This window comes from Nannobrachium achirus (assembly GCF_963921795.1).
Source record: "Nannobrachium achirus genome assembly, chromosome: 10".
NCBI lineage: Eukaryota > Metazoa > Chordata > Actinopteri > Myctophiformes > Myctophidae > Nannobrachium > Nannobrachium achirus.
In genome coordinates this window covers 51862619-51873596 of record NC_137819.1, presented here as the reverse complement: position 1 = coordinate 51873596, position 10978 = coordinate 51862619, and the positions used below count along the sequence as shown (strand labels likewise).

General features: G+C 45.4%; 1 protein-coding gene across 1 annotated transcript in view; it reads right to left on the bottom strand.

Moving 5' to 3' along the window:
* The window catches only part of dlgap3 (discs, large homolog-associated protein 3), a gene marked incomplete at both ends in the record, with an annotated part of 95794 nt that continues 84816 nt past the window's right edge, over window positions 1-10978 (bottom strand). The window contains 7 exons of the mRNA XM_080735569.1: window positions 1-306; window positions 1099-1245; window positions 2064-2155; window positions 2672-2966; window positions 3336-3555; window positions 7320-7414; window positions 8974-9518. Of these exons, the coding sequence (XP_080591695.1) occupies window positions 1-306; window positions 1099-1245; window positions 2064-2155; window positions 2672-2966; window positions 3336-3555; window positions 7320-7414; window positions 8974-9518 (1700 nt within the window). The remainder of the gene's footprint in view (window positions 307-1098; window positions 1246-2063; window positions 2156-2671; window positions 2967-3335; window positions 3556-7319; window positions 7415-8973; window positions 9519-10978) is intronic.

The following is a 10978-nucleotide window of genomic DNA, read 5'->3' as shown; positions in this document are numbered from 1 at the left end:
TCAGAGTCGAGTCTGGGCCTCGGGGATGTAGATCTCGATGCTATCCGCACTCTCCGTGGCCGAGTTCTGTCGGAAGGAGGCAGTCCGCTTGGTCTGCAGCAGCCTGCGTCTGGCCTCTGTCCTCTGACGGTCCCCCAGATCAAGAGACTTCTCCCTGACTGGCAGCGTGCGGCCGCCCACGCGAGGGACCACCAAGCCCCCTGCCCCTCCTCCACCCCCTGCGTCGCCAACGCTGTCAGCCCGGAGGGTGCCGCTCACCCCCCCAGCTGGCTTCTTTGGTAAGGGAGGAGGAAGCTTCTTATCCTCCTAGGTGTGGTGGTGTAGTGGTGGCAGGGTGTGGTGCAGGGGGGGGGAACGCAGAGGACAGCGTGGAGGTACGACATCGGTTGGTACACGACAATGGTTTTGTGTGGGGTGAGTGAAGGAGGTCACGATTGGAAAGTGCAGGATGTAAGGGACAATGGAGAGAATGAGGGACACAACGGGCAACGTAGCAATGGGTAAAGAATTGAACGATCAACGTTTGTGAGTGTGAGGAGGCGTTTATATGTGACAAGGGCACAGGCAGGTTGCAGCATGGACAAACGAGTGGCACAATCAAAGAATCATCACAACAAAAAGTCCCACCATGCATTGCCATCAGGAGGATGCAAAATAAGGTTACAGCGGGAAAGAGGAGGATGAAGAGACGAAAGGCGAGGTAAAAGAAAAAAGAAGAAAAGAGAAACAAGTGTTAGTTATTGTTATGTTGTCAAATGACACAGTAAAAGAATTGCAATGGTTCAGTGTCTATTGTTTGTCAGAGCTTGATTCCAGTGTGTGTCACATATACAGTAGATTAGTTAGTAATGGAAAGACAATATCATTTGAATGCCAGCATTAAAGATAAATAACAATTTTCACAAAATATTAGGCAACATCTTTTGGGCTCCAAAGTCTTGTCGGGGCGGCTCAGGTCCTTTTGCCGTTCTGTAGTCTCACAGCCAGCGGCGGCTTGGAGGGCTGGACCACCTGTGCCACTCTCCTGCACACGGCCATCTTGGCTCGTGGGGAGTGCTGAAGGGAGACCAGGGCCGAGCAGACCCTCGGGCAGCTCACCTTCTTTTCAGGCGGCAGCCTCCAGCCGGAGTCCTTAAGCCTCTGGAGATCCTGGAACTTGATCCTGACGTCCTCCATGTTAAGCTGCAGCAGGTCCCAGAAGCCTGCGAGGTCCTGAGTGCTGGGCTGGGGGTAGGCAGATGGGTCCTGGACAGGCATAAGAGAGCGGAGGGGGGGGGGGGACCAAGTGAATAATCGTGGAAAAGGAGTGAAGAAAAGACAAGAGGAAACAAAGAAAGAAATTAGACAGGAAACCCGTTAAGCCAGGGGTCTTCAACAGGGGGTCCGGGACTCCTAGTTACTACAGGGGGTCCTTCAAATCTTTGCGTGATGGAAACCTTTTTTCTCCTTTTTTATATTAACCCTATATGAACCCTAACTAACGTCCATATTCTGAGAACTTTAGCTAAAAATAGCAGATCTACAAGCTCTCAACGCCTCACAGCGAGGCGTTGCAAGGCGTTGTGAGCTTGTAGATCGGCTATTTTCAGCAAAGAGGTTTGGTATAGAGAGGAAAAAGAGGGTAAAAAGAGCAGACTAAGTACTAAGTACAGAGTGAAAGGTCAAGTTTATTAAGTATTGACGGTTCAAGTGGTTAAATATCTGAAAACACAAATTGACATGAATCCAAAATACACTGATGATTGTGCTGTCAAACAATGAAACTATATGGAATCTATGAAAACGTTGTGGGGACCCTGCTTCATCTCTCTCTCTCAGCTAAGGGGTCCTTGGACTGAAAACGTTGAAGACCCCTGCATTAAGCTGTTTTGCGCCAGGGCTAATTCCATCCTCCATAATATGCATTGAATCTCTGCAAAGCCATTATGCTATTGACCATATTCACACAGTGGCCGTTTCGTGAATACATCACAGCAATTTGGCCGCTGTGTCAGTGTGGTCAATAGTCGTTACGTGATTTAGATGAAACAAATTATTTTGCGGCGGAAATCACGCATGCTCACCACGCTTTGCTGGCAAAGGCGGAAGAACTGTTGGACTTTTTGAGACATGAGCATCTGGGCACTGCCAACAGCGTTACGAATCAGCTCAAGAACTAAAGGAAAAGAGCAGGAAGTGGAAAGCACAGGAGAGAAGGAAGTAAGGGTCAGAAGCTGTAAATATAACTAACTTATGTATAATCGATTAGGGATGGGACGATATGAAAATGTCATATCACGATTATTGTGACAAAATGAAATCTCGATTTACGATATTATCACGATAATCAAAACCATTATCCTGGGGCGGAACATTTGCCGATCTACAAGCTCAGATCGAGCTTTTGGATCGGCTATTTTTTGGCAAAGACATTTGATAGAGGGTGCAAAAAAAGACTGTACGTATGTATATTATAAGTGCTTTTTACCAATAATAGAGGGTTTAAGTGATACCGGATATGCAGCTCGGCAAATAAAAGGTGAATTGATCCCAGTGCATGACGGAGGACGATATCACAATATATTAAATCTCCACGATACGATTATCACGATAAACGATAATATCGCTTATCGTCCCATCTCTAGAATCGATACATCAACCTCTCTCCCCCGACCTCTTGCCCATTACTCACTCTCCTCGGGCAGCTCGTTCTCCTCTGCCTCTCTCTCCATGCTCTGACACCATCCCTCCATCCTCTCCACCTCCGTCTGCAGCAGGCGCAGGAAGAACTCTCCGTCTCTCATGCAGGGGGAGGCACGGCCCGAGTCGGGCAGGCTCCGGGGTCCCTCCAGGGACGGCGTACCCGCCCAGGCCCGCTCGGAGGTGAGGGGCAAGGGGGAGTGGGCGCGAGGGGGCAGGTGGGGGATCTGGTGTGAGCGCGGGTCTGCCGGGCATGGCTCCGTGGAATAGCCACTCTGGATATAGTCCTGGTACAATACGAGAGAATAACAGAAAACGTGTCATTCATTGTCTGTTCACAGACTCGATATTTACACTGCGTGTTGTTATAAGACTTTTAAAATGTTACCAAACTTACCTGAATAACTAAGTCAATATTGGCTAAAGATAATGCAGTTAATAAGTCATGGATGTTTGATTTTTTTTTATAGCATTTTACTTTACTGCAGTACTAGGTGAAAGAATGGCTATCTAGAGCAAAGTTTAGAAATAAATAAATACAGTATAGTGACATTAATATAACTGGGTTCACTCAAGAGATCAAGCCCATTAATTAACACAGAGGACTCTTTGAACCTTGGATTTAAGTGTGTACGGTAGTTCTGAACATACAGTACCTCCCTGTAGGCCCACTGTCCCTGGGTGTGGACAGTCCGGTGGTACTCTGTGTACTGGCCAGCTGACTCAGGCTCCGAGGAGTGCCGCTGGAAGGAACAGCCGAACTGGAGGCTCTTGTCCTGTGTTGGTACAGTGATGCTGAGCCCCGGGAAGCCCTCGGGATCCAGGTCTGCCTGCACGCTAGCCGTTACGCTATTGGAGCGCTTGAACCGAGCCCGCCTAGTACAAGGACAGAGAGAGGAATGAGTCTCTCACAACACTAATAAGTCTTTATTTTCTATGAGTGATAACTGGTTTTCTGTGTGCCGCAAGTAGGCAAACTGGAATCAAGGAAGCCATTTTTTGATTGTTTTTATGTATTCGTTTTTGTTTTTAGTGTGGTTGACGTTGCAGGGAAACCAGACTATAGTACTTGTCTGACTTTATTCCATCCATCCATCTTTTCCCCCCAGATAAACTTTTCTTTGCCGCGCTACTCCTCCCACAGTTTTGGCACGCACTTGGGCCACATGTCAAATCGACCGTCTTTTCATCGGAAATTGATTGAATTCCTTGCATTTTGCTAAGAGATACGTTACATAGTTTAACTTACACATTTATTTGTGTATCCATTGACTTTAATTAAAATTACACTTTTCGGGCATTCCCAGATATGGGTTTAATATAGATGACATCAGGGATCTCCATATATGGTCATAAAAGGGACAAGGACGGAATGGTTAACACCGCTCAAATAGAGGAAAGGACTGACAGATACAGAGATATTTGCAAGTGTGACCTGCATCACGGCAACCACACTTGCCATCTCCAATTGCATCATTGCATGACACCTTTGTATGACACATTCGAAAGATTACAATCTGCATTTTCATAATGTATAAAAAACTGAAAAATGTACATGCCGTAATTACTATCAGTATCAGTTATCAGACTCTGCCACATTTGACCAAGTATAGTCACGTTTTTTTGTAAAAAAAAAAGAAAAAAAAAAGAAATGCCACTGCAACGATAACGAAACGTTTGCTTCTAAAATCCCATGATATGGATGACACAGCAGCGCGTTTGAAATGTCATGTTATTGGAAGGCGTGAAAAAAATAAAATGCCGTTGCGGCGAATACGAAACATTTGCTTGGGATCTTTTTCGTAAACCTACTAAAATCCCATGATTATGTATGACAAAGCAGTGCGTTTGAAATGTCACGTTCCTCGGCTCTAAGTTAGGCTCTTTCCCTCTTCCGCCTTCACCGTCTGATGAGGTGTGACTCATCGCACTGCTCTCACTCACTTTGTTTTCACTCTGGGTGTCACATTTCTCACCCCGCCTTCCCCCTCGACGGCTGCGTCGAACACTTTAACAAGAGCACAAGCAGGGACATGCTGGGCCCCTGATTCAGCCCGGGAAAAAGAGTTGGAGAGGCCCTCATTGCGCGCTATAGAGAGAGATCTCTCTCTATAGCGCTGCTGCTACTCAAAGATTTGTGACAAATTGACAAGCTAGTGGGCCAATTACATGAGTTATATTTCGTTGTTGTCGGGTGGAAAGCTTGTATGTCCAAAACCGTTTGTTTTGTATTTATCATTTTAAAAATGATTTAAACTAGTGAAAACAGCCGATCTACAAGCACACAACGCCTCGCACTGCGAGGCGTTGTGTGCTTGTAGATCGGCTGTTTTCACTACCTTTGTGTGAAGGCCTTGTATGATGAAGCAGGGCTTTGCTTTGCGAAAAAATTTACAAATATGAAACTTGGAGATACGAGGTTTCTGCCCGACAGTGACGATTTACTTTGTTGGCCGCCCAGCCGCCAAAATGGAACAAAACATTTTATTACTTATTTTTTCCTAATGGCCGGCCTGGACCGGCCGGGAATGAACCGGCCTTTCGGGAGTTGTCCCGCTTTTCCCAATGGCCAGCACGTCCCTGAGCACGAGCGCATGCTGGCGGAGGTGTGTGTGCACGCGCGTCTCTGTATACGCAGTGTGTGGACACATGCGTGTTATGTGTGAATGTGATATCTGCGGGTGATGCTGTGGATAGTTTTGGAGACAGACTGCGTGTACTTGTTAAAGTCATCATGTTGCGAATAGGAATTGCAGTTGTCATGGTTACAGTAGTCAGAAAGTGTGGGGAAAAAGTAGACATTTTTGGAACGGGTTCACTGAGCTCAAGTAGTTAACCACACTTAAACGCTATGTACTTTGCTGACCGGGGTCCCACGGGGGACGGTAAATGGCCTAGCAGTTTTTTTCGATGTACAACCTCAAAGTGCCTCAGTGCCAAACTTCTACTGCTAATCTAAGTCAGAGTTTCTCAACCCTTTCAGGCCGCGACCCCCAAAATAATCACATTTTAACTGGGAACCCTGACGAGCACTAAGAGTTGAGGCATTACATTTTGCATAAGACAGTTCTATTGTGAAAATAGCCGATCTACATGCTGTGAGCATGTATATATGTTAGCATGTATATCTGCTATTTTCACAATTTCTGCCTCTAATATTTGACAATTTGGCCAATGTTTAATATCTCATTTTAGAGGTATTAAAACGTCCTTAAATTGTCACTTTAGAAATGTACATAAACCCTCAATACACTTAAACTTTATGTTGGTGTGTAAGTTAATCATCTGGGGACCCCCCAACATAATTTGGGGACCCACAGGTTGAGAACCACTGATCCAAGTCAGAAAGCCTGTTTGGGCAAAGTATCTATTGCGCTTTGAGCTCCATAGTCCAGGCATTTCGGGCAGTATTTTGATGGAATCGTGCACTTTATGAAAGAAGCATGAAATTTGGCACACAGTTAGAACATGCCATATGGAGCCTTTTTGGCTATAGTGGCATCGCAGATTTGTCTTGGGAAACTTGTGGGAGCCAATTAAAGTTGGGCTCTCATAGACTTTACTATAGAGTAAAATAATACAAAAAAATAAATATGCTTTAAGTAGCATGTGAGGGGTCAAACTAGGTGTTTTTCGGGATTCTGAATCCAATGCAAACATTTGTTTTGCAGGAAAAACATTCCTTGGGCTAAAAACGGACCCCATAAAACTATGGTTTAGTGACGAGTCATCACTTTTCAAAGTTTTGTGGCGTCCGTTTCTTGGAAAGGAATGTGGAAACGATTATGACGATTATGCAAACGCTTGCATTGGATTCAGAATCCCAAAAAACACCTAGTTTGACCCCTCACATGCTACTCAAAGCATATTTATTTTTTGTATTATTTTACTCTATAGTAAAGTCTATGAGAGCATCTTTGATTGGCTCCCACGAGTTTCCCAAGACAAATCTACGATGCCCCTATACCCAAAAATATTCCATATGGCATGTTCTAACTGGGTGCCAAATGTCATGCTTCTTTCATAAAGTGCACGATTTTTGCCTGAAACGCTCGGACTACCAGTCAGTATTACTTATCAACCAGTAGGTGTCCTGCCTCAACACCAGGGTCTAAACTTCTCAATGAAAAAGTAGGGAGACGACTTCCAGATTCAAATAACATTTTGTTCATAAAAAAAAAAAAAAGATGGATTACAGCTTCCAATGAAGCAAAGCATGAGTTAAAAGACCTGAGTGTATGTTTTACAAGGGACGTGCAGAGAATGTTAGAGAGACAGGGGCTGACATTTCTAAAAGGGCCTTTTGGTGAAAATATCGAAACGCGTTGTGAGCTTGGAGGTCGGCTATTTTCAGTGCTTGATGATACCACACTGAACTAAGAATAATCAAATGAATACTGGAGATGTGGCGTAACGGCATGGATTTATACACAGAGAGGGCAATTCTTTCAACACAAAATGCTGCATTCAAGTTCAGGAGAGTTTGGACAAGGCAATTCTCTTGAATGCTGCCATCAGGTATGGCATAGAAATAGGGCATTTGCATTTCTTTCACCATAGTAAAAACTGCATTCATGGTCTGGAGAGGGCACATTTTATGTGTATGCTTTACAGTAGATGCTTGGTTTGTTCTTGGTTACCTCTTGTCTTCCTCCACTTGGACCCCTATGGAGTGCACCTCCCTGAGTGCTTTCCCCTCTGGGTCTGAGTCTGACAAGGTCTCTGAGCTGTCCACCTGGCATGAACACATAGAATACCAAAGAGTTGGCGCTCAGAGGAACACACTCTCACACACGAGACACGTGTCATTGAAATGTCAGAGCACACAAATTACCCAATCTTTTTTTTTTATTATGTAATGCAGGGGTCAGCAACCTTTTTGAGATGAAGTGCCATGTTTTTATTTTCTCAAGTGTCAGTGTGCCATGTCAACATAAATTTTAATGACAAATATTTTGATATATTTTGATTGGCAGGACATAACGAGCATTAAACCCAGAGCAATAATCCACCTATCTCCCCAACTCCCTCCCCAGTCAGAGTTCAACGTTTAACTTCATTTAATTGACCACGTTTAAAGAAAAAACTCATGACAAATATTTTAACATATTTTGATTGGCAGGACATTGTTATAACGATCATTAGACCCAGAGCAATAATCCACGGCACCTATCTCCCCCTCCCCAGTCAGAGTTCAGAGTTTTAATGAATGTAGAATTTTGTGCAAGATGTAATTTGCTATAAAATAGCTAACTTCATTTAATTGACCACGTTTAAAAAAAGAATAATGACAAATATTTTTACATAAGGTATTTCGATTGGCAGGACATTGTTATAACGATCATTAGACCGAGAGCAATAATCCATCTATCTCCCCGATGCCCTCCCCAGTCAGAGTTCAGAGTTTTAATGAATGTAGAATGTTGTGCAAGATGTAATTTGCGATAAATTATCTTAACTTCATTTAACTGACCACATTTAAAAAAGATTTGTTTTTAAAATAAAAATCCTCTCTCTCACACCTCTGCCAATGTGCCGGTGATCACCCTCCCCTGTGCCAATGTTGGCACCCGTGCCTAAGGTTGCCTACCCCTGATGTAATGGTACATTTTCAATGTGGAAAAGCTGCGTTTGGCCAACCACAGTCAAATTATATGTGTTAAAAGTGATAGTTCACCCTCAAAATCAGAGACTTGAATTCATGGATATTATTTTTTGTTTTTGTCGCATTCCTAAGCCAATAATTTCAGGAGACTCTTTGTGTCTCCATAGGGAACAAAGGAGACTATTTGTCTCCATAGGACACCACTGCTGGCCATCAAATGATTGGCTTAGGAATGTGACAAAAAACTAAAAATATCAAGTCTCCATGGGGTGAGTAATCGATAGAAAAAAAGTCATTTTGAGGGTGAACTCTCCCTTTAATGTATCCGTTTGCAACGTAATGTAGCCAAACAGACCGTTTGTACACTCTCTGAGATAAGTTAACACTGTGGATCAATTAAAAGTTGCAGTCGAGGGCAATTATAATACATTAAGTCATATTTATCTTATTAGCCAGGAATCCTTCTAAGGGCTTATGATAAAGACACTGATGAAGGCTTGTCTGGAGTCCATCACTAGTCTGTAGCTTCTAATAATCTGCACCTCACACACTACTATAGGAGTGTTCTCCGACAGATCATCAGGCTAACAACGATGCTTTGTTAACGTGAAGATCGGAGAGTGACGGCATCATGTAATGAGTTGGAATAGACATGCGCCCCATCCATGTCCCCTCTTCAGCGGTCTCACCTGAACGGCTATGGAGGGCCTCCACTTCCTGGCCCCTCTCCCATCCTCCTGCCCCGGCCCTCCGGCCTTGCTCAGCACCATGCTGCTCTGGGGCAGAGAGATGGACTTCCCCAGGCTGCCCCCGCCTGGCGCTCTGACGTCCCGCTCCCTGGCCGGCCTCGGGGGTCCCTCCAGCAGGCTGTCGGCCGAGCTGCTGTGCTTGGCCCTGACCCCCACGCCGGGGCCCCCTCCGTACGGCACCAGCTCCCGGGAGCCCCCCCTGCCGCCCGCGTCCAGGCTCTCCGCGGAGTTGCTGTGCTGCTTGGACCGGCCGGTGCCGACCGTGCCGGCGTAGAAGCCCCCCCTGGAGGAGGAGCGAGCGGACTGGCCCTCGTCCATGGAGGTGCTGTGCAGCTTGGGTCGCCCGGGGACCGGCGTGGGCTGCCCCGTGCTCTGGAAGTAGGCGTCCTGGGTGGACTCGGTGCTGCTCTGGGCCCGCACCGAGAGCGACGACTTGGACATGCGAGGTGGGAGTGGGGGAGGGGCGCCCTTGCGGTAGGGGAAGACTGTAGGTTCCGGGGCAGAGGGAAGAGACATAGTGATGTGGTATTAGTCCAAACGGTCAGTGTGCAAACATGGAATGGGGGCGGCGGGATAGAGAGGAAAGGAGAACAAAAGAACACGTTCAGACAACAAAACAAATTGTTTTGTTGTTTTTTTATTACTTATTGTTTTAAACAATAAGTAATAAAAAATTGAAAGTGTTACTTCCTTGGCCAAACATTACTTTTTTGATGCTGGATGTGCTTCAGGGAGTGGAGGAGAGACTGAGAGATGAAAGCGCTCATGAAGAAAAAGAAAAAAACCCTCCTCTGAGTGCATTTATGTCTTTTTCATCTTTTTTAAAGGATGTTATTTCCTGAAAAGAATCTCTCTCTCTCTCTCTCTCTCTCTCTCTCTCTCTCTCTCTCTCTCTCTCTCTCTCTCTCTCTCTCGACATATAATTAACAGTTTTCTTTTGATTAAATACATGTACAATTCTAGCGTTGTCATTCCCAACCCCCTTGTCTCGAAGCGATGCGATGAAACTTATCCAGAGAAGTTTCATAACTTCAACATGTTTGTGTGTGGGGGGAGGCGTGTGTATGCATTGGTGGGTGGTGGGATTGTACTCAGTGTGTGCATGTGTGAGGCAGATGGATGTATGACACTTCAGAGAGGCTTTAATAAATCTCCAGGGGACTTAGTGGTTTAAGCCATGAAAAATTAGTTCTGTAAGGCCCCACTGAGCACTGGAGAGCCTCTGCAGTCTCTCTGCAAACACACGCACGCACGCACGCACAGTCGCACACGCACACGCACACACACACACACACACACACACACACACACACACACACACACACACACACACACACACACACACCTAAAGAATAATCCACATGCATAGGCTAACACCAATGACGTGCACATATTCTTTTAATGTCTATTCTGCTATTTCTATCCATATTTCTGCCGTCTGTATTATACTTGCACTAAACACACGCACGCACGCACGCGCGCGCGCGCGCACACACACACACACACACACACACACACACACACACACACACACACACACACACACACACACACACACACACACACACACACACACAGTTCTCAGCAGATGTAAATGAGGTTTGACCAAGAGTCAGGAGGATCTGTGCACACGCATATATAAACCACAACCAACAAAAGGCAGTGTGGCAAGAAGAGCAATAGCAGAGAGAGAGAGAGAGAGAGAGAGAGAGAAGGGGGGGAGGATATCGAGGCCTAAGCTACAGTAGCAAGAGCTATTGAGCTATCATATCATCATAATCATGAGTGTTCCAGTCACTAATACTGAGTCAGAGGAGGCTAATACTCATGGGAGTGAGATGGAGAGATGACACAGAAAGATGAGATGCAGAGACAAGACGGGTGAGGGGGATAGATAGAAATGTTAGAGACGTACTGTAAGAGATGTGTATACTATATATACTCT